Genomic DNA, 24,217 nt, shown 5'->3' with positions numbered 1-24,217 from the left:
CCAGAGAACTGGATGAATGGGGTATGTAGAATGGACAAAAAGGGCTAAGATAGTCAACTCTATTGTGTTCTATTATAAAATGCTAAGTGCTGTTCACGGTTCTCCATTTTGTTGTCAATACGTCATTAAATTCATCTTTTAATTTTAAAAAAATTCAGCTTTACCTAACTATTGTTAATATTTATGGAAATATTTTGATCCCATTTTCTTGTTTTTTAATATAATATTTCTGTCTTAGTTTTTCAGTTACGTATGTAAGAATCTCTGGGAATAGTTCAATGTTCAAGTTGTTACTACAAAAAGAGTGTAATTTGATGCTGATTTCCTTTAACTTTTGTGTTAATTTACTAACACTATTAATCATTTTGTAGATTTAGTGAGGAATAATTTAGTATTAATCTTATTTGGCATACACTAAATAATGGAAATGTAAAAAAACAATATAATCAGGTATACTTTGCTTTAAAAATTAATTTTCAGATGACTTTATGCTTCAAAGTCTTATGGTTATCAGAGAAGAATGATTATGGTACTCATTTAGTATCACTAAAACCACTTTTTAAATCTGTATCGAACGTTTCCTCTTCTGTTATTGGAAGGATATTCTGAGGATGAGATAAATGTATGTGTTAGAAACTTCCCTTTTCCCCAGACAACTGATCAAAGGATGAGAATGAATGAAGTTATAATAAAGAAACAAATCTAAGAAGATAAAGCCCATATATCAACAAGTGTTTTCCACCCCATGGATGTTTCTAAGCAAATGTCCGTGGGGAACAAGCCTCGGCTGGGTCCTCCCGGCTCTCCAGGAGCTGTGTGGCTTGCAAGGAGAAGAGCTGTCACAAGTTGTGTCGAAGGCATGCTTGCAGAGAGAAGATACATGCGAAGGGGGTTTGGAGGAAGCAGATGTTTCCTTCTGGAATGGTCAGGGATAGAAGCAGAACCATGTTTCTGAGCAGTCAAAGAGAGCAAGCATTTTGTATTGAAATCATAGGAGCAAAGGCTTGCTGAAATCAGTTCATCATTTTGGCCTTTCTCATTTCATCCTGATTAACAGCATTGACTCTCTTTCTGGAAGCTGAAGACCAAGGTCATCCCAACTCCTTTCCTCCCTTTGTCCCTCCTTTCCAGTCTGTTTCTGATGGTGGACTCCTGGCTAGAAGCTTTCGTATTCTCTACCCACCCATCCCCACCCCTTGCACGACTGGCGTTTCACAACTCATTTAACTGATAGAAAAACTGAGGCTCTGGATGGTGAGAGCATCTTTAATGGCCCTCAGCTTCTGGCTGGCAGAACTGGGATTCAAAGCCAAATTGGGATTCTGACTGGACTCTTAAGTCCCATGTTGAAAGGAGAGGAAAGGGCATAGAGAGGAAGACAAAGAAATCTCTCTCGAAGCATTCCAAGAAAATGTAAGGAAGTGGAATAAAAACAGTAAGGAAGTGCCCATGGTGTGCCTCTTATACAGCCTAATGGATTTACGACTGTGGGTACAACTTTCCCTTAAGACCTGAGTGTATCCATAAGTGTGTCAGTAAGAAAGTTACAACTATTTACCACTATTCAGAATTCCTGAGTTGGGAACCTGACTATAAACACCCAATTGTTCTGCCTTCAATTCAGTGTACGATACATAGAAACTTATATTTTCTATTAATTATCAAATTTCACATTCCATCACTAGTTTAGTTCTGCAATGTTAATTGGGCCAGTTTAATGGCTCTCTAAAATGACTTTTGCTAAGAAAGTTTAAAGGATTCCCTGGTGGTGTGGCAGTTACGCATTGGGCTGAGAACCACAAGGTTAGCTGTTCGAAATCACCAGCTGTTCCTCAGGAGAAAGATGGGCTTTGTACTACCATAAAGAGTTCATCTTGGGAACCCACAAGGGCCATTCTACCCTGTCCTGTGTGGCCCTTATAAGACAGTATCAACTCCATAGCAGTGAGAAGGAAGTTTATGCTGAAATTCAGGTGTACCTTTTCATTCAGAATTTAAGCTCTTGGCCCATGATATGAGGGGGTACAAAAAAAAAAAAAAAGAAATATTTTTACAAAAGAACCTTATCACCTGCAAAGTACTCTCTATTATGCTTAATATATTTGTCAAATCTATTATTCCATTCTTGGAAACATTTTTCAAACTCATCTTTGGATGGCTGACAGCACCTCCCTCATTTTTTCTTTACCTCTTGTTGTCAAATCGCTGTCCTTTCATGTCCTTTGTCATTTGAGGAAACAAAAAGAAGTTGCACAGAGTGAGATCAGGTGAGTCAGGTGTGTGGGGCAAGAGAGGCATGCTGTTTTTTGCCCAAAACTGGTGCACTGAGACCAGTCCTCCATCTGCCACAAATCAAGCCTTTTTTGTTGCACACTGTTAGGCAATCTTTTCAGAACCTCTAAATAGAAAGTTTGATTAACAGTCTGATCTGGTGGAATGAACTCCAAATGCACTACGAGTTGACATTTTCATCCGTTCAGGAAGTTGATGGACATCCAGAACGAGGGTTGTCATCAGTCGACATTTCATCTTCTTTTGAAATGAGAAAACCACTTGTACACTTGAGTTTTTCCCATAGCACTGTCCTTGTAAGTGGTGTTCAATATAACAGTTTCTGTGGCATTTTTCCTGAGCAGGAAACAAAATTTCAGAGCCGCATGCCATTCTCTTAAATCAGCCATCACAAAAACAAGGTTGGAGCAAAACTGCTTTCACAAAAAAATTCACGGTGACTAGAGAGAATCTTCCAAGGGGACGCCACTGGGCGCACTGACTCAGAGTAGGTTGCTTGATGCAGTCCTTAGTGGGGGGAAGTGTGTACTATGAAAGCTCCGCTCCACCCAGCGCAATTCTGGGTTGTTTTTTTTAGTGCCCCCTTGTATATCTTCTTTGATCTTCCCTGAATCCAAACATTAAACTGCTTAATGTTTAGAGAGAATTAGGTAAACGGGAGCTGTTCTTGGTTTATGTAGCCTCTGGAGCAGATACAAAAGCTCCATTGGATGACCCACTGAAAGGACATAGGACAAATAGAGCTCACTGGTCGCCTGGCCACACTAAACAATTCATTTGACTCTTGAGATTCTCCGTTGACTCACTGGTGAAAGAGGGAATAGGACAACAAACCTCTGTTGGGTTTGGTGGAATGAAACGTAGTTTCTTCACTGTAAAGGTCATAGAACACATGGCCCTTCATGTACTCCTTAGCCTCCCTATTCATCAGTTTCTTTTTGTACGTTGAAAGTAAGACCTACCTCATTGGTTTTTAAAGAATTAGAGAGTTACTGCATGCTAAGTGAGTAACTCAGGATGTGTAGCCTATATCACACGTCATGAATGTTGCATATTATCGTTCCTCTCCATCTTTTACTCTTCCTCCTCCATCTCTCCTCTTGACCCTCACCCTTCAGCCCATTCCCCCAAGTCCCAGTTCACTTGGAAGAAAATGGTCAGATTTGCTGGAAATAAAAGAGGGCTCTCTTTTCCCTCCTTCAAGGACACAGATGAGGATGGCTCTAAGCTTTGATCATAGATTGTTGGTTCTAGGACCGTCAACAAGTATGTGTCAACTCTTTACCAACATTCCTAGCGAAAGACTCTTCCTCTTCTAAGTGTTGATCACTTGAAAGTATTGAAAGTTATGGACCATTTGTTTCAAGATGTTTTGGTCCAAATGTTATCTATTTGTAAATAACAGCAGGTTGATAATTAACGACTGCATTTGTGGATTGATTTCATTATTAAACATATCTTTCCTGATATAGTCCTGGGCATAGTACACCAAGTGACCTAAGTTAACTAAGACAATAACTAAATGTTTCAACAAGAGGCGTTGTGCTTGTTGCCCATGAACTTTTCACTTCTCCTGTTATTCTGTTTATGAATGGCCATTTTCGAGAGGGAAAAGGAAAGGCCGCCTCTCTTTCCTCCTCACTTTGCTTGTTGGAGAAAAGATGTTTAAAGCAAGCAAACAAACTGTGGAGTTACGGCAGATTGAGTTATGGAAGAGAGGTGCCCAGGGTAAAATAGAACCTGGAAGTGAGCACCGTAGATGCCCGGGTATGTCTGCAAAGCAGGGCTGTGGAAATGTGCTTTTATATGATCTGAATTCATCGAGAATGATTTGTGCCACATCACCCTCACTCTCCATCTCATGACATCAGAGAACAAGTAACATAATGTATCTGAACCTTGACAACCAACAATAGTTACCAACCAGGTATTTCATAGTACTTTTCAAGCAGGGAAGTCGTCCCTAGATAATGAATATAGTTGTCTTTGTAACTGGCCGGATGATGTGTTCTGCCTTCCGGAGAACATTGGGCACCAAGGAAGTCACCCCAGTAGCTCCCCCACTCATCCTGGCTGGGTGTGGTTTCTCCACCAGTCAGCTTCACCCACACTGCCATCAGTTTAACCAACGGAAGTTCTTGAAGCACCATTCTAATGCCATGTTCTGGGCTTGTTCTGGGTTGGAGAGGTCATGAAAATGTTTTAAAGAGGGTGGGGAGGGTGCGGGGAGACACTCATGATGCAGTAGACTATGTTGTATTCTCCATTATTTAAAAAATGCTTGCTTCCTCATCATTTAGGCGTGTTGGTGAGATTTAAATACCCAATGTGAAGTCTCTTAGAAATTATTTCATGTTGATTCAGCAAGTCTTATCCTTCTTTGTTTCTCCTCTTCTTTTGTACCCTTCAGCAAGTCTTATCCTTCTTTGTTTCTCCTCTTCTTTTGTACCCTTCCCCTACTTGAGGCTTTTGGGTATGGAAGACTGTCCTACAGGCATACTCTGCATGAATATATCGAGACAGCTAGCTTTAGCTGCAAAGGATCCTTATTTAGCTTTGCCTGGGAGGCTCCCACCAGCTCTTGACTGTCTTTCTGTGACACTTCTCAAGCAGGCTGCCTTAGAACACAGACGTTCCATGTGGCATAAATGTTGTGAACATTTCAAGTACCTACCTCAATTAATTTGATGATGAAACATTTTCTTAATACTAGGAGAGCCCACAAACGGTTTATAGTTAGCTAAGTTCTTTCTTGGTTACTCCTTACACTTTAGATGTCAGCCTTGGTGTCACCACCTCCAGGAAATAGTCCAAGATCACTTTAAGTGTCTCCGCTCCGAGTTCCCATAGTCCCCTGCAGTCTCCCGATCATGGGAACGGCAGCACAGTCATGTGTCAGTCAGGTACGTTCAGCCTCTGGATCACACAGTCCTGGGTTCAAACACCCGCTCTACCTCTTAGTGGACTTGGGCAAGTTACTTAATCGACAGCCCCCTTTCCAAAATGAGATGAATAAAACCGGATTCAAGGCGATCATGCTTACTAAGTGCCTACACGGTGAATGGCACCTGGTAAAACGAAAGAAGTGCTAGATGCTGTGTCATGGTCTTCGTCATCACCCCCCCACCCCCACTATTGTAACTGCATATTGAATGTACTTGCCTCCCACCGTCCAGCATTCGTTGCATGAGACAGGGACATCTCAGCTCTGTTCTCCTTTTGGCTAAGTAGCTTAGATCATTGCTGCACAGAGCCAAGGGTTTCACACCGTGGCTGTTGAGTGGTTGTGATGAATTCCTGTGGCCCAGCAGTCAGCTGCGATTCTGCACGCCTTCTCCTCCACTCACATGATTGTTGGGTTTCGTGCCCCAGAAAGCACTCTGAAGCCAAGTTCTTGAGAGTGCGCCTAGGAGAGTAGATCCTGCCCAGAGCAGGAATGGAGCTCTCCTCTGAGCTTGGACTGTCCCGGTCCCCTGACACATCCCCTTACTTTTCTAAGTGCGTGCTAATGGACATAATCTGTGCAGGCAGTGAGGATCGGAGGGCTGAAGCTTGTCAAAGAGGGGTTTGCAAGACCATTGACTCGGACCCATGAAGCTGTTTTTTAAACTCAATTTTTAAAAAACCGATCACTACCTGAACTATGGAATTAGATTTTTTATTCTTAATGATAACATTTGGTTCTGATCACCTGCTCTCTAAATTTACTGACCACAGATATGTTTAATAAATAATTTATGACTGCATTGGCAAAACGTATTTCTAGTAGAATCGAGGTATTAAAAAGTAAGATGTAAGGTATTTAAATACTCTAATTACTCCTAATTAGCAGCATGGTAATGGTCCTCAGAGGCCCACCTGCTGTGTTAGAAGAGCTTCACTTACACCTCCTTGACAAGGTCAGACTCTAGAGGTCATGTTCATTTGCATCCATTGCATTTCCCCAAGTCCACCACAGGAGGGGAGCACACACCAGGTTAACTAAAAGAAAAGCTCACTCCCTTCAGCTAGGAATGCTGGTGGAAAAGATACAGGATACAAACGACAAACTGCAAAGTGGGAAAATAAGCCATTAAAAAAGAGATAATTCCCCAAATCTGTGAAAACTATTACAAGGATCTGTTAACCTCTGAGAGACTTTTCCTGAGTTCTGTAATCTGAACACCAGTGACTCAGAGAATCAAATCTCAACAAAGATCATCTTGTAAAGGGGGCTTCTTGTCGTGTATTAGAACATCAATGAGAACGTCCATGCATTTCCAATGTATTCTATGAAACAATCAGCCATTTTCATGAATGTTTGGTAGTTCTAGTTAAGTCAATATGCCACCAAAGTTCTCTTAGGGAGAAAAAAAAAGTCCAAATAAAGCCAGTGGCTTCTCACAGAATCTTCTGGGCCATTTATTTTCAAGGCCAAAGTGTTTAGCTCCGGTATGGCAACTGTTATTTGGAATCTTAAAGGGATCTTGATAGATTTTCTCAAAGGACCCTGGGTGATTGTGGGGCTCTGGAGGAAATGGAAATTTGAGTTGATACAGACAAGGCCAGGACGGTGCACCAGCTCATTCCTCAGAGGCACCGAGGGCCGCTCTCCAAGGATTCCGTGGGGGAACCGTCCCCATCCATCCGACAGACCTGATCTTGTCCCTTCAGACTTCTTTTTATTCCAAAAGTGTAAAGACTGTTGAAAGGGAACACGGTTTGGGTCCATGGAGGATGCAAACACTGTCCTTTTGACGTGGTGTATACAGCTCGAGGCACAGGGAAGGTCCCAGGGAAGGCTTGGGGAGCGGAAGCCCTGCCCACCCGCCTTCCGACAGATGTCCAGCTAGATGGGGGAGATGTGGAGAAGCCCTAGCCACACAGTGTGAGGTTTCTGTGGACTAACGATTTCTGTGACTTTCATAGCAACACCTTTTGACTTACGGCCTCAGTGACTCGTTTACATGTTTGCAAACGAGTCTGACCAAGCATGTCTTAAGGTACTCGAGAGACCCTGTGACAAATATTCACGTGGCTGATTTTTGTAGTATCATATTTAAATAAGGGAAAAAATAACGTCTTTTCAATGGACATCAGGAAGGAAAAGGAAACGCTCAAGATGTAAGATGTTTCATTGTGAATGACTATTCCTCACTAAATCTCAGACAACTGCTGTAGGCTTTATACTGTTACTAACACCGTGGGCTGTCATCTCTTTGTATATATGTCTAATTTATCAGTTTCTTGTAGATTGTCAGCAGCCTGCTGCCTCCGTACCGCCACAGTGCTCACAACTAGCCGGGAGGCAAGACTGCCCGACTGTCAGGTAAATTCGGACGTCTTTCTCTTCTCATCCAAGTGCATGTCAGACCCATAAACTCCACATTATCTCTTCTGATGGCACCCTCACGCCTTAAGTATCATTGTATGTGACTACATCTCATTCCAATCGTGAGCTTTGGAAACACATGCCCTCCAGCCCTAGGTCCACATGGGCCATGGGGAATGCAGCATAATGAGAGCTGATTTCACGGGCCCTGAGACTGGAGGCTGGCTTCAGCCCTCTGGTGGAAGCCCACAATTGTTTTCCTTCATCACCCTGTTGCCTTCCAAACTCTCCACTCATTTGGATGTTTGCCATATTTTCCTTTTTCTTTTGACTTCTATTCTGAGCCTCTATGTTGCAGTACACAAACTAGAAGATTATGAAGCATAACTCATGCCTGCTCCAGGACGACATTATTGATGTCGTCTATTTCTATTTCTATTGATGTCCTTTCTATTTCTTCTTCACGCTGTACTCTCATCAAACTGGAGATGTGTGTCCCGATGCTATAGTTAGGAACCCAGCACCTAACCCACAGGGCCACCAGGCTGAATATAAATCTAGCACCTAAAGTATGAAGACTTGAATAAATGGTAGTTGGGGATTATTGCTTCCCATCTGCAGAATTTCTGCAAAAATATCATCGTTATAACCATCCAAGTCAAAGAGAAAAGGCATTTTCCTCCCCTATTTATTTGCAAGTTAGTTCTCTGAATACTAAGTGAAATACTAATTTACTAACAGTGTGCAATACTAATACAAGCCAATAGTGCAATGAAGATCTGAAGTAATTTTCAACTGATTTCGTTCCTAATTTATAACTTTAAAATGCTTATGGTGTTTCCTAGCAGAAGTAAATAGTATTATATCATTTTCAAGAGTTCTTCCACCATAATACAGTGGTGTATGAAATTAAAAATAAATAACCACATTTGAAAAATATGTTAATAGAGTTTAAACAGACTGTTGAATGGGAAATTCCCAACCATTTGACTTGAAGTATGCTATACATATTTTGTATTTATGTTATGATATATCATAACAGCAAGTATAATATCATAATAGCTACCATCTCCTGAACGCTAGCATTGGACTAGAGGTCTAATATGTTCGAATATTTGTTACTCAAACACAAAAGACACCTATGAACTATGATTATTTCCTTTTACAAATGAAAATACAGAGGCTCACAAAAGTCAGCTCGTGCTCAAGATCCCCAAACTTGTAATAGTAGAGACGGAATCCCATCCCGCGCTAACCTGTGCTCCTGTCCCCCGGGTGAGGCAGTCGCGAGCAGGACAGGTCGCACATATAAATAAAAGAAAGCATTACAGCTCAAGTACTGCAAAACTCACTGTGTACTCAAAGGTTCCCTCTATGATTTCTTGAAGGTTCTAAAGACACATTTGGTTCTCCCTTGGGGAATCTCTGAATAGTTTACGTAAAATATTCTTAATATATACACCACAACACAGCAGATATGAGGATTTCAGTGGAGGTGCTAAAGGCCTATTCTTTCCAAACGGAACTGTAAGTGGATACTTTTGAATTCTGGGAAGCCTTCCAAATCATCACGAACTTACCCCCATCCCGGGCCCACTTCCATGTAGCATCCGACCCTGTTAAGAGTGCTTCATCCTTGCGGCTTGCTTTATTTACCCGGCTTCTGTGGCCTCTGAGGGTGCCAGGTTTTTATAGCCTGGTTGTAGTTTTTAACAAAGCTCCCTGCGTGGTGCAAGTGGTTGACACTCAATACTGGCCTGAAGTTTGGTTGTTCGAACCCACCCAGTGATGCCATAGAAGAAGGGCCTGGTGATCTGTTTGCATAAAAACTGCAGCCAAGAAAAACCCCAAGGAGGAGTTCTCTCTGTCAGAGGCTGCTCTACAGCAACAGCTTGGTTTTACAGTCTGCTCACTTCTCTCTTCTTGTTTTAATATATCTGTTGCTCTTCTACCAGGGTAAGACTTCTCCTTCTTTAAGGCTACTTTTGAGTAGATGCGGGCCCAACATATTGCAGTGCATGTCCAAGGAGTGGGTGTCAGCAGCAGGCTCCATGGGGTCACTGGTGGAGTGAAGGCGATCTGGAGAGAGACAATTGCAGAACATAATGGCAGCCAAGGTCCAAGTTTGACTTTATCTCTGAGGCCACTGGACAGTCAGCTGTTGTATCGGCCGGGTTGTCTGGAGAAACAAAACCAGTCAGTGACATGCATGTATGTTTAAGAAACCGCTTTATATCAAGAAGTCTCCTTACATCAAGAAATGTGGGGGTAGCCAGCCCCCCACAACTAATCGCGGTTCACTAGGTACAATCCTATGGTTAAGATATATAAAGATTATAATAAAATCATAGAGAATTGGAGAGACAGGAGAGAGAGTAACAAAGAAGTCAGGCACATTTCATGGTAGCATGCTCACTTCAGCTCCTCATGGTGGTACACGTGGAGACGGGAGACGAGCAGGCAGGAGAGAAAGCATGAGGCTTTATTTCTAACCAAAGCTTATATATCTTTGGGGGCATTCAAGACCCCTGATTACAGATAACAATCTACATCATAGGAAGGGGCTGTAACATAAGCAATACAAACAATGGGGGGATGACCGAGGGGTGTGCACGCAATAGGAGAGGGAGGGAGGGAATAGGGGGTACATATGTGGCAAGACTGGCGGACCCTAGACTCAATACAGTAGCCTAAGCTTAGTCATCCTTGAGTGATCCCGGCTTGCCTTCAGGCACTCCTTCAAGGAAACAATATCAGAAGGGAGTGGGCCCTATTTAGGTTGAGTCAGGCCCTACTACTTATCCAGTCTGGTTGCTCTGGATGGCTGATACCCTTAAGGAGAATAACCTCTGACCTACTTCTGTTAACCTCCTCGTGTACAGTCATTTACCATGTGAAGCAAGCAACACCTTGGGTTTGGCATATATTGGGGGGAGACAACTTGGGAGAAATCTTTCTATATGCCACAAAGAAGTCATCCTAGCCCAGTCCATCTCAATCCATAAGTCGGATGCTGGCCGGGGCCCTTTTCAGACTCAAATAGCTGCAGGCTGATGACATACAAAGGTGGAGTGGGACACAGGAAGATCCGAGGCCGGTAGGTGCCACGTCACGTGGATCCAAAGTCGGTGGAAACATGGCAGGCGCCCACCGTGCTCAGAGTTGACCAGTCTTCCTGGGGCCTGCTTCTGGAGGGAGGCAGAATCTCAGCAAGTAGGAAGGTGAAAGGGGTGGGGGAAGAAGGGCTTTCCCAGTTTCTCCCTTATAAAAATGCCCCACCTCCAGGAGCACGCCATCAGGTTCTGACCTCATTGACAGGTTAGAGTTCACACAGGGTCAAGTTGAAGTGACATCAAACTGCCACAGCTGTGTAATGGGAATATCAAGTCTGCAGGAAAAGGTGCAGGACAGAATAGGCTTGTGTCTCTTGTTGGTTAGCCTCAGTCTGCACTGCTGACCACGTCCTGTAACAAGGTTTTTATTTCAGGAAGATAACTTGCTAACATTCTCGTACCATCTTATTAAAGTAGCCATTTGTATGGTACTTTAATTATGTCAGTTATTGGTTATGCTTATTCCAACCCATCTAGTAGGATGCATCATAGGGAGTCGTTAAGCACCTGGGCTCTTAGTCCTGTATCCCTTCTCTGCAGCACAGCCCCACGTGCCTGCTGTTAGTTCCCATCCACTTGAGTTCAACTCGGGGTGAGCCCGTGTGCAGAGGAGACCGGCGTCCTGTGGGGCTTTCAGTGTCCACTTTCTCTGAAGTCCATCACAGTCCCTTCTTCCAAGGCACTTCTGGGTGGATTTTAACCTCCACCCTTTTGGTTGGCAGCTGATCGTGTCCAGTTTGCACCAGGCAGGGATTCCCAATGCCTATTAGCTGCTCTTCCGCCTACTGACCCTCAAGACGAAGGGCTGCAATCTGGCCCGTCCCCTCTATCATTTGCTTGAGCAAACGGCAGAGAAGGCGATTATTCTAAGCGTTTTGATTAGATACGAAATGGAAGGGTTTTGCCGAAAAGTTTTAGCAGTTGATTTCACCTTTTGTCTCCCGGCCACCCCTAACCGGTTTGATTACAGTGGGTACAAAGACCAGTTCCAGCTCATCTGAGATTACTGAGGTTAGATTGTGTGCCACCGCCACAGAGATGCTTTACTGTATAGAAAACCAGGTGGATGAACCGCAAATGTTTCTAGTTTCTCCCCACCTGATGCAGCATGGTTCAGAGCAGGCGTCCCGGTTACCCATGTGGGTGCACACCAAGAAATGATAAGTCTCTAACCACACACTCCTTTTAAAAGTCCCACCCGGCCCACTCCCAAACGGATGCCCGTTAAAGCTTTCCTTGCCCTTTTTGCTTCTTTCTAGCGCAAATGCTAACACGTAACCAACCTTAGAAAGCTTACTATGTACAAGAGTGGAGAGTAAGCATTCTCACCTTCAGTAAGGAGAGCACTATTATTATACCCATTTTTAAAAGGAGGAAACAGAGGTTTAGGGAGGTCAAACAATATTGCAGGGCCATATAGCTAGACAGCAGGGAGCCGACACACATTCTTCTATCAACCACCACTTGGAGGAAGAGCCAAGCAGCAGCATATTTAAATCATCCATGTTGCCGCTTTCTTTCTGACATGAAAAGGCATTTTTGTTAAACTTGAGATGTAAAACCAGCTAAGAATGCTGAGTGGTTTCTGATGAAATGGTTTTCAGTTTTACATGCTCTATCTGCTACAAGTAACCTCTAAAATGGCAACAGCTGAAAAGTAAGAGGGCCATCAGAATTGAAACTGAATTTATACTATATGGTAAAGCTTATCAAATGTTTACATTCAAGAAATAATGTCTTAACTGATCAGCCAAGAAGCTATGTGAAAAAAGAAAAAGATATGTGATGCATATTATGAACGTGTATCGTATGATTGCATTTTATGCAAATATAAAATAATGGCCTCCTAAAATATTTATGATCACCCATTTTATGTAGGAAATCTAAAATAATGAAAAAAATGTAGTCATCATCAATGACATGCAATCAAGGTGTTGGGCCAAGTGGGTTCGATCTGTGTTCGAGTTATTGCTCTACACTTCAGTGAGTCGATCACAAGTATTTGGTTTCCTTGTCCAAAAGGTCTTGAATTATATCACGTCATCATAAAATATCTGTGCAGTATAATGTGATTGCCCATTTCTTGTCATACTGATATTGAATAATGCATTTCACACCCTAAAGAGGAAACAGTCCTAAACGATGTCTTTTTCCAGAAAGACACTGGGTTGGGCTGTGTGCAAAGCAAGTCTGCTGGCGCCGTCACCTGCTGTGTTGCGCGGCCACGGGTTCTTTCTGGGGCCAAACATGTATCTTCTCGCGCAGATGTTAAAGTCTTTTTGCTGGAGCTCCGGTTATCTCATATTTATCTACCATATTTTAAAAACAACTTGGAAAAAATCATTTTTATCACAAGCTATCCTAATAATACAGAACAGACCTCCCCCCCCCGCCCTTGTATTAAATTGGTAATAAACTCATTGCCAACGAGCCCATTCCGACGCATAGCAACACTATAGGGCAGAGCAGAATTGCCCTTGTGGATTTCCAAGACGAACTTGTGATGGGAGTTGGAAGCCTCATCTTCCTTTCCCGGAGTGGCTGGTGGTAAGTGTGTGAAGTGGGCCTGAGAACCTGCCTTTCTCAGGAGCCCCTGTGGTGCTGATACACAGACAGAGGCTCTGAGGATTCTGCGTTGGCTGGCCCATTTCACACACTTAGCACTCCCTGGGAGGCTTTGTTAGAACAGACGGAAGGAAATGCTGCAGTTGAACACTGTAGACTTGTAGAAGGAGTTGGTGCCAAAAAATGGACAATGGGAAAAGCATTCCTCTACCATTTCCTTAATTAGTTGCATTTTTCTAGTTTGCACGTTGTTTGTTTTGAAAAGTTGAAGTTGCCTTGGCATTTCAACTATTTTCTGTGCAAAATTCCCTTTGTTGTTTTTTTTTTTAATGTATGAGGAAATTTATCATCTGATCCTTTCGAGTGTGCCTGGCTCTTGCCAGCGTGCGTCTTGCTGACTGGCTTGTTTCTCATTTGCAGTCCTGATGTAGCGCTCCCCGAGGAAGAACCACATTCCAGCCCCCAGTGCGCTCCTCTCCACTGTCTCTCCAAGCCCCCCTGCCCCAGCTCTCCATCACCCGGGCACGAACACCTGGGGTGAACGTCGGCCGTTGGACACAGGACACTGCCCAAGATCCAGCGGTGCTTTCTTCTTGGCTCTCAGATGTACCTTTGGATGAATGCCTGTCTTCGCGGAGGACGAGAGAACGTTGAGAAAAATCACACGAAGCACAGATTCCGGCGTGATGAAACGTGTTTTGTTTCTCTAAAACCAGAGATAAACGTCTGCGAGCAAATGGTTAAGGTTCAATTCCATGAAAACAAACCCAACAGGAGACCCCTATCTCAGATCGCTGGCATTACCTCGATAGCATCAGAGAACCTAAGACGATGTAAAATACAGATATTGTAAAGCCGTCTCAGCTCACACTGCAAGTTCAGCTGTAGGAGTTGGTTCTAATACTTTTTATCATTGATATTTATTTGATACTTTGTTTGCTACATGGTGTGTGTGGAGAAAAGCACTTCTATGAGAGGTGACCTTCATTCATTTATTTTTCAAATAAGCCTAGTTTGCGCCGTTAAATATGTTTTGATTTAGTTTAAAATGTGGAATTGGCCAGACTGCGGTCACTCTTCCTGCACAGAGTGACACACGAGGTGCGTTGGGATGTTAACCATCACTGGATTTTGCTGCTACATCAATAGGGTTCATGCACTTATTTTGTACTCGCTCATTAACTACTGGATTCTGTTTTTAACTAGAGTTCTTCACTGGACATTATTAAGGAAACCGAAGAGAGAGACTACATTATTACTCACTGACATTACATTTTGGACTGTATCTTTCATTCTTTTTTTTAAACTGCAGACGAGTAGATGCACTGGTGCTGCGTGTGTGTGTGTGTGTGTGTGTGTGTGTGTGTGTGTGTAAAAGGCTAAATAATTTGAAGGGGGGGAAAATGATGTGTTTATTGAATGACCAGATTTTTTTTTTACTTCTCCCCCAATTGGGGTCCTCTTATGAATCCTTCCTGCTAAAAATTATCAAGTACAAATGGAAGATTATACACACGGGTTGATATGAGGTAGCCTTTAGTTTATTAATTTACTCAGAAAGTGTTCGAAGCTTGGTTAAAAGTGTATGCTTTGAAAAAAAAAAGGGTATGTTTTGTTTTTTGTTTTCATAACCTTCCTTGCCACCCCCAAAAAGAGAGTGAGAGAGAGAAGAAACCTTAGCTCATTGTCTACTTTTGACAAACACTCAGGTGCCTACAATCACTGTAATATATTGAGATAATACTACATGTTCTTGGTTCATGTACAGATTCTGCCGGGTATCAAGTACGACTTGATTAAAGGTAGTAGATGTTCATGGCAAACTCTGTTTTGCACCTAATCTGACAAACAAGGGAACCGGCCGAAAGGTCTAACATGGCTCTTGCAGGGCTGCCCACACCAGTGCTCCTCGCCCTGCTCTTTGTCTGGATCGGGTAGCCTTCGCTCGTGTCAAACCAGGAGGATTTGGCCTTTTCATGTACTGATAGCTGTCACTTCACCTCAAAATGCAAATGGCCATCCGCATGAACGCAGAGAGGAACATGGTGATGGAGTGCTTGTGCACTACGAGCTCCGCAGTTTGAACCACCAGGCGCTGCATGGGAGAAAAGGGGCCTTTCTAGTTCCTTAAAGAGTTACAATTTCAGAAGCCCCGAGGGGCAGCTCTACCCGGTAGTCCTACCCTGTCGGTGGCAGCGAGTTTTGCTTCTGGTTTTGCTAACACCAAGATTGATGGCAGCACAGGTCACTGATCAGGAAGAACTCGCTGGGCCCAGTTGGCTCCCTGAGTGGAAGTGGGTGGGCATCTTCACGGACTTGGTACATCAACACCGGTGGCCAGCTGGACAGTCATCAAGCCATTGTGGGCGCTTTCACCAGGCCTAAGCTTAGTGAGTCGTGGTCCCAATGACCAGAGCACCAAAGGGGATTGAGTTCCTTATGTCCCATTTTTAGCAGTCTCATTTATTGTGCAACTTGGAACACATAGTTGAAAATCCTCACCAAAATAGGGACTCAGGTTGATGTATGGAAAACGAAGCAGATCCCCTGATCTTAACAACCGAACCTCGGCTCTGTCTCCCCATGGCCATGCTGGCATCCCCCAGCATTTCCTGTGTGTGACTGGTGTTGTTTGCTGACCGTGTGGATTGGTTCTGGGGGTTCAAGGAGGGGAAGCACTCCCCGCCCCCTTTTCCTTTTTATTCCTCTCTTCCAGCCACACGGGTTTGAACGGAGAAGTGGCATAGCTGCTAGGTTGACTGACTGTTCATAAAATCGGTTGGGTCTGAGGGAAAACATGCCTTTGAAAAAGAAGTACCTCAGGATAGCATCCTCTGTGGCCTCATCAAATTCCCTGGTGAAACGGACTCAACAGAGAATGTCATCCGTGTGCCCTTCGTGATAGGGCAGCACTACTGGCTGTTGGCATGCTGGAGTGCGGGCTTGCTCACTTCCTCTGCACGTGTGACCCAGTGGAGGACCAACTGACTGGCTCATAAACACAACATTGTTTCTTTCCAATTCAGATAAAAGGTATAATGAAGACTTTCATTTAAGTCCCTTATCGTAGTAGAATGGGAAAGGTTCATTTTGCAATTGTAACTCTAAATAAATATAGATTTTAGTGAAACGTGGCCTAGGTGATAGGAAGACTTGGAGAAAATCTCATTTTCATCACAAAATTAGGTGATGGTCCCTAAGCAGTATTTACACTGCAGCAATCTTTAATACGCCAGTTTAAAACCACCAGGTCTTAAAGGCATTTAGTGGATAAATACATGTAGCCTTGATACAAAGCTACACCTATCAAGATTCAAAGGAAAGTAAAACTAGAAAAATGAGTGGAAATCAGAACGAATAGGCCTTCTTAATACTCATTGAAGAGAGACTTGGGGAAGAAAAATAAACTGCAGTAATACAGTAAAAATACCGGCTAGTTGCAAACATTAAAGGTAACTAGCAAGAGCAATTAGCAATGTAACCAGGGCATTTTGAGTAAGTAAGCACAATTAGAATACTAAAAAGAATAGTGAGAATGCAGAACTACTTTTCAAACGAGGATTTTCATAATTAAAAAACAAAAAGCAATAATTTCCTTTGGCCTAAAATACACAGGGGCCCACAGGACCCTCTGAATCATCTTAAAAATCAACTCATGGATTAGCAGATCTCTTTCAAAATCTAGTTCTGCGTCAGCTAAAAGAAGTTTGAAGAACTTTAAGGAAAACAAGTTATTAAATAATTTTTAGGGACTCATTTAGGAATATTATACTTTATTTAGCCCAAGAAGTATAATAGTGATCTTCAAGAAAAGAGATTTTAACAGATGGTAGTTAAAGACTAGAATAAGAGAAAGTCTTTAGTATAAAGGATTTGTACTAGGAGGAATTTCTAACATTGAAATTGGCAACCGTAAGACATATTTGTTAAAATAATATTGGTGGTCTAAGCAGGAGTAAGTGGAAAGATACCATATGGTAATGTGTTATAATTCTGGGAATCCATAAGTCCATGATTCTTTACATTTTTTAAATGCTTTCATGGTACAATGTTTTGTCATAAACTATTTTTCCCCTTAAGACTAGGATACCAATACATTTTTTCCAAGGTATTTGGTTTAAAAAAAAGCAGAATTATCATGATTATTTTCCCCTGCTGATTTATGTTGTAACACATTTAAACTTATTCAGAATGTAGTGATTTTACTGTAAAAAGCCCCACAATTATCCCAGCCTGCAAAGCAAACATTCTCAGGAATAATTGGGAAACGGAAGGTACACATCCCTTTGGGGAAAATATCTCTCAAATCTTATCTTGAAAGGAGCCTCAGTCTACAATAGTTTCTTTTTCCATGCTTTGGGAAGTATTCTTGCACAGATACATCCTTCTGTTTCAGACAAGCAGGACTCGTGGATCAAAGAGACACCACAATGATTGAATGTGGCCCTTTCCTGACACACTCTCTTACAATCTTCTATGGCTCTCAAGGGGAAATTGTAAGATAGGAAGAGGAAGAAATGCAATATATTTTCTACTGGGATAAGAATGTCAAATTTAATGTATAATTCTCATCACCAGCCAGAAGACATAGTCTATTTCTCAGAAAGACACATTAGGGGGAACGTGGATTTCCCGTAAGCAGAGCTACCCTGGTTCAACCCAGGTGTGCCCAGTGCTCCAGGTTTGTATCGGTATTGTAGCTATTCAGTAGAACTAGATTTGAAGGAAACGCTAAGGATGCTAGTGTGTAAAATTCACAATTTTAAAACAGTGTGTGCCCTCCCAAGTTTCTTGTTTCAGTGCACAGTAAGGGTGATTTAAAATGGACTTTGTTTGTAAGATTGCAAAGAATTGACAAGGATATGCTTTCACATAAAGGTAATGCAGTTCTTTTTTAAAAAAAAAAAAAGACTGAACTGGTGTTATGCTAGCATGATCAGTGCTGATATCGACAAGCATTTTCTACTTTCATAGCCATTCCTGTAGACCCACAAACATATTTAACTCCCGGGAACTCTTTCCATGGTCGGTAACAATTCCCCCAGATGAGTTGTGTCTGCAGGTGTGTCGTGGTGTGTATTCCTTGCTGCCACTGTCCCTGCCAGAGCCCCCGGTGTCTTGCATTTATGGGCTGATCCTACTCTGTTAATTCCCAAAAGCTTTTATCTCAGGACCGCTTTCATTCCTGTTACATAAAGTACAACTGAAAACGACATTTAAACTTAAGATAGGTTCCCAAGTAAAGAGTTTTCCCCCAGAAATCATAATCTATTTAAGAAGCAGCAGCTGAGCAATTAACTGCTGTTAGTGTCAGGGTGTGAGTGTAAAATAAAAGTATGCAGTATAAACTGTTTGCATGAGATATTTCACTTCATGTAAGCTTTCCCATCCTTATAATAAGAACACTGTACAAGTCTTATTTCTCTTATGACCTTCTCTCCAGTAAGACTATGAGGAGATTGTTACCTATAGCCAGTCTCCTTTCCATATTGAAATGCATGGCTCTGATCCTCAGTGTATCTTTATCTCTTTGCTCTACAAGTTCTTTAAAATGTGCCCTATTTCAACGGTAACCTGGATAAACGCCTGAGCCAGTTGGTTTCTGAGACTGGAGTTAGGTTGCTATAGAGCACTGTAGGATACCTTTTGATTTGGAAAAAAAAAATTTTCAGAATTATTCTCTGATCATCATGGTTCTCTAAGGAAAGTGCTGAAAAGTCAGTCTGCTCCTTTTCAGTGTGAATTTTCTTTTACAAATACTTCAAAACAAGGATCGGAGAACTGCGCTGTAAAGGGAGATGCCATCATTTAGTCACCGAATGCTTATTCAGTGATGGTCATGGAGACCCAGGAGGAGTCACTCGGTTTGTTGTTTGGGTTCAGAGAGATGACTGTGAAGCAGATCTGAGAAAAAGTAAATCCTTTTTCAAGCATTGCCACAAAATGGTCTGACTGGTTTAAGGTCAATCAAGCAATTCTTTGGGGATCTTTTGTTACCTTTTGTAACTACTCTGTTTTTATTTGCATGGTTATGATGACCCCATACACCATTCTGATGTATTTCTTTCTCATCTGTCTAATGTGTGACCAACCCTGATTTGTTTGCTGTGTGATTATTATTGTTGCAATGACTCAGCTTTTCCTTACAGTTAATTGCCATTTTCTTGTTGCGCCTTTGGGGTGAATGATGCAAAGTGTTTCCACCTCGTGATGATACGGATGAAAACATGACTAAAGGACTGATCGAAAAGACTCTTTTGTTGCTAATTATTTTTAAAAATCCAAATATCAAGGGGAAATGATTTTCAAAGACATGGATTTGTTTTGAATGTCAAAATGTTCTTATGAATTTATTGTTGTTCTTCCTTCATTTTCTTAAGCTGTCGGCCATCCTAAGTAATGTCTCCGGGGGGATCCACATGCCATGTGCTTGTATGTATGTAATCTGATCGTGCGCTCAAATTGCTGGAAAAGGCACTCCAGTGCCAAGGAAATAACCGGAAGCCAATATGTCAATTCTTATGTCTTGGTTTATGTTACCACCCGAATACGGTATAATGCATAATTTTCCAGGAAATAAACTGGTTCTCTTTTGTTCATTTCACCTATGCTACTTTTTTTTTTTAAGTCTGTTTGAGCAGTTTCTCTGAATGTCGTTTTGACTGGTGTTCCCAAACAAGAAACGAGTGTATGAGTTTCTACATGGTGTGTGTTTCTCCAGAGCGAGTGTGTGTTCTCATTGGCAACAGAAGGCTTTGCTTGGATACCGTTTCTATGTTTTCTTGCTAAGAAACATGTAGCAATGCTGCCCATTTGTTCCATTTTTCACTTCTTGTCTTTGTAATCTTTACTCAGGAGATATTTTTTTGGCAGGAGGAGACACTTTGCTGAAGGAGATGAGAATCATCCAGAAAGTGCCTGTTCTAAGAAAAAGGGAACAGCATTCAAAAGAAAGAAGGATGACGATTGTTCTCTTTGGTATGAAGGACCAGTGGAGTTCCCGAAATCGGCAGGAGTTTATTACTAACAGTGAATCGGCTGCTTTGGGAGCCATCTACTTTGGCTCAGTTTTGATTTGGAAGTTTGAGGGAGAGGACTGGGCAGAATCTGGGTTTGTGGGAGGTTCCCATGTGGTGAAGCCTCTCATGCAATCCTCTTTACCACCAGTAGATCGACCTGTCCTGGGCAGGACAGCAGCGCTGGCTAAAGCCGTGTGCTTTACCTGTGACCGAAGAACCACCAGAAATAATGGTACGAACGTCTCTAGACATCTCTCCTATTTCTCTTCCAAAAGTTATGGTTACTCTTTGAGGTTCAAATGGTAAGTTCATTTGAGTCTTCAACCTCTCCTGCTCGATAAAGCTGATATATTGTCACATTTGAAAGCTAAAGAGAAGTGGACTGGCCTATGAAAGTATTGAGATGATCTCTTTTTATCACTTCATCTTGCTGTACTGACAACTTGGATAGCAGTGTCTGGGGCAATGTTCCTGCAACCCATTGCAGATGAGGAAGAGGCCAGAATGGATGGGAACTTGTCTGAAGGGATTTATTTACCTACCTTGTAATGTCACATGGAGTGACGTGTACATTGCAGGATTTGAGGTTGGGTGAGAATCTTACATTCTGGAGGAGTGGGTTCCTTGGCTTCTTGTCCTGTAGCAATTGTTAGCCTTCTTCCAGATGTCTTCTAAGAAATGCTACAGGGCAGGGAGCCAAAGAGCCCACAGTGCCAGCACAGCAGGAGACCAAGGAGAAAGCTTCTTAAGTGTAGGACCTTGTGACTATAGGAGGCATCCACCCATGAGAACTGGAATAAGTCAAGACCCCAGCCTGGGACCAAGCTCTCAGAAGCAGTGCTTGGTTTTTAGCAGAGTGGACTCCTCCATGTATTCATTTGGAGAAAGAAAAGATACCATGCTAATGCTCTTGAGGGAGGGTGGAAATAAGGTAAATGGTAATATGTGAGAATGATGAAGCTGAATCTTGCAAATGTTATCACAGTGCAACTCGTAACGTTCAACTCAAAAATTCGAAACTCTTACACTCATACCCAGCTAGATGATCAGAATCTCTAAAGGAGATTTTTAAAATATCAGCAGCAGATATTTTAATTCGTGTATATTAAAGTTCTGAGACCTTCATAATTTGACTTTCTCTAGGGCCATACATTATTCTTAATGTGTCAGATGTCAGAGGAAGGTTCACCTCACTAAAAGAACTATTAGTCCAAGATTAATAAGTGATTCCTATAAACTTGGCTTCAAAATACATCAAAGAGGAAATAAATTATTTACCTCACTGAAATCCTTTCACTTGGAAAATGTGGGCTTTTATTTCTTGATTCTGGTTTATGAAGTGGAATTGCATTCTATGTTTATAATATGTTCCCGAGGCTTTGTGGGGACCATAGCTCATGATGGTCCTTGTTAGGTGCCATCAGTTCAGTTCCGATCCGTGATGAGCCGGTCCACAGCAGAAGGAACACGGCTCAGCCCTGCATCATGCTCACAGTCATGCCTGTGCAGCCACTGTGCACTCCATCTCAGGGAGGCCCTTCCACTTTTTCACTGCCCCCTGCCTCACCAAGCACAGTGCCGTCCTCATCCAGGGATGGTCTCTCCTAACTACATGCCCAAGTGTGTGGGACAAAGTCTTGCCATCTTTGCCTCCAAGGAGCACTCTGGCCATTTGTCTTCTACGACAGACTTGCTTGTCCTCTTGGCACTCCGTAGTACTTTCAGTATTCTTCACCAGCACCACAATACAAAGGCAAACATTCTTTGGTCTTCCTTAATCAATGATTAGTAACATAAACAGTGTCTACCACACAATGATTAGTAACACACAGTAAACAGTCCAACTCTAAATAATAATCACTAGACAAACTGGATAGCCTCCCACATGCACACAATTCTGCATGCGAACGTACTAAACGTTTAGGCTTTGTCTTACACACTTTATTCCCCTTTGCTAATGTATTTAGAATGGAGCCCTGGTCATGTAGTTGGCCTGCTAACCACAAGGTCAGAAGTTCAAAACCACCAGCTCCTCTAAGAGGAACAGATGAGACTTTCTGCTCCTATTAAGACCGCTGGCCTCGGAAGCGACAAGGGCAGTGCTCATCAGTCCTGTAGTGTCTCTGAGCTGGAATGAAATCATTGGGAATGAGATTTAGGGTATTCATTAGCAGCATGGAGGCATGGCCGGGTTAGTGTTGAACTGCTAACTGCAAGAGGCCAGGTTAAAATCCCCCGGCTATTCTTCGAGGAAAGTCAAGGCTATCGATTCCTATAAAGACTTGCTGTCTTGGAAACCCTATAGAGGGTTGCCATGAGGCTGAATCAACTGGATGACAGTGGGTGAAAGTGAATTCAGAAAGGACATGCATTTTTTTTTTAGGACATGCATTTTAACTGACAAAAGTAACGCCTGTATTCTGGCAGGGACATGCTACTTCCATTTCAAAGTAAATGCCTACCCTAACCACAAAGGCATATATGTGACTTTTTTAACAGAGGGAAAAAAGCTGTTCACTCTAACAGCAAATGAGGAGTGCAAAAAGAAACTCCCTTTTGTCACAGATATCCACATCTTGCATGTGATAGAGGAGGCATTTCAATGCATTAACCCCCAAACCAGAAATGGCAAACGCTTGTCCACTCAATCTAGTACTTCTGAATTCCCACAACACAGAAATACATTTAGAGCATCAGAGGAATGCCCAACGCAGGAAAGGAACGAGTAGAGAAATTAAGGAGTTTTTCAGAACACCTTTTCGTGGTAATTAACTGTAGAATATGAGGGATTTTATGTAAGTATTGGTGTAGGTCTGAAAGTATTGCTCCTGGGACACCAGTTCATACGTGTGCGGGGTGGATTCCCAACAAAACCTGTCCAAACCCGTCTCTGACCAGTGGGTGGCTGCGACAAGTTCTCATCTCCCGGAGGTGCCTTCAGAACAGAGACTCATCAAAACGGGATCTGCTGGGCAGAGAGGTCAGCTCAGAAGGTGGTGCCAACTTGCATTCCCAAGGGGTTATCTTGATAAATTTTTTGGAAGACACGGGATGATCGTGGGGGTATTTGAGGAAGATGTTTTAAGAAAACAGAAAACTAATGGTGAACAAAAAGGCCACGGAAGTTATGTCAAGGTATCTGCACAGCGTTGTACTTGCTTTTCCTCCTGGGGTAGCAAGACCACCCTCCCCACTTGGAGAATTGTATTGGGAAATCCATCCACCCCATAGCCCTGACTTTGTACCTTCAGTGTTCTTTTTGTTCCCCTAAAGCAAAGACTGAAAAGAAACACGATTTGAGTCTCCCAGGGATGCCCGAACTAACTACTGCTTTGACATGGTTATAATTAGAGAAACATAGAATTTGGGGGGATGAGTTAGGAAGGAAGCACAATTTTCAGAGATGTATGGACCTAGAGAGAGGATATGTTGAGAAAGGATAGCTTTGCATTTTGATAGTTTTGTTTAATAAAGGTTCTACAATGTTTTAGCAATGCCCTTGTATCCAGTAAGTTACTGGTACCCTATATTTAAAAAGGGATAAAGAATCAGTGTATCTTAGTTATCTAGTGCTGCTGTCTCGGTACACTAACAATGGGTACTTTTAAGAAGGGGGGCTTTATTTTGTCACAGTAGAGGAGGCTGAAGTCCAAATTCAGGGAGCCTGCTTTAGGGCCGGCTTTTTCTGCCAGCCCTGGGGAAGAAAGGCCTTGTCAGTTCCCAGCTTCTTTCCTGACTCCTTGCTGATCGCCAGGGGGCGGTGCACCCATCTTTCCCCATCTCCGTTGACTTTTCCCTGCTTGCTTAATCTGCTTATTATAACATTCACAGAGCAAATCCCTGTTCTTACCTGGGATGATAACAGCAGGTTAGTAGGATTCATAACACTTATTTTTAGAAGACACAATTTTTTTTTT

General features: G+C 42.5%; 1 protein-coding gene across 9 annotated transcripts in view; it reads left to right on the top strand.

The window, feature by feature from the left end:
* The window catches only part of BICD1 (BICD cargo adaptor 1), a 268,002-nt gene extending 247,568 nt beyond the window's left edge, over positions 1–20,434 (top strand). For 4 of the 9 annotated variants that reach the window (XM_045296377.1, XM_045296376.1, XM_004700007.3 and 1 more), the window contains 2 exons: positions 7,525–7,600; positions 13,702–19,880. In XM_045296377.1, coding sequence (XP_045152312.1) covers positions 7,525–7,600; positions 13,702–13,822 — 197 coding nt within the window. In that variant the 3' untranslated portion in view covers positions 13,823–19,880. Of the gene's footprint in view, positions 1–7,514; positions 7,601–13,701; positions 19,881–20,154 lie in introns of those variants that run through there. The other 5 variants (XM_004700009.3, XM_045296379.1, XM_045296378.1 and 2 more) reach the window with 4 other exon arrangements.
* Positions 20,435–24,217: the final 3,783 nt, after the last annotated feature.

Source organism: Echinops telfairi, unplaced genomic scaffold (assembly GCF_000313985.2).
Source record: "Echinops telfairi isolate 266 unplaced genomic scaffold, ASM31398v2 ScPeMD7_7406;HRSCAF=8444, whole genome shotgun sequence".
In the NCBI taxonomy this organism is placed as follows: Eukaryota; Metazoa; Chordata; class Mammalia; order Afrosoricida; family Tenrecidae; genus Echinops; species Echinops telfairi.
The sequence above is the reverse complement of the archived record's forward strand: the minus strand, read 5'-3'. Positions and strand labels throughout refer to the sequence as shown.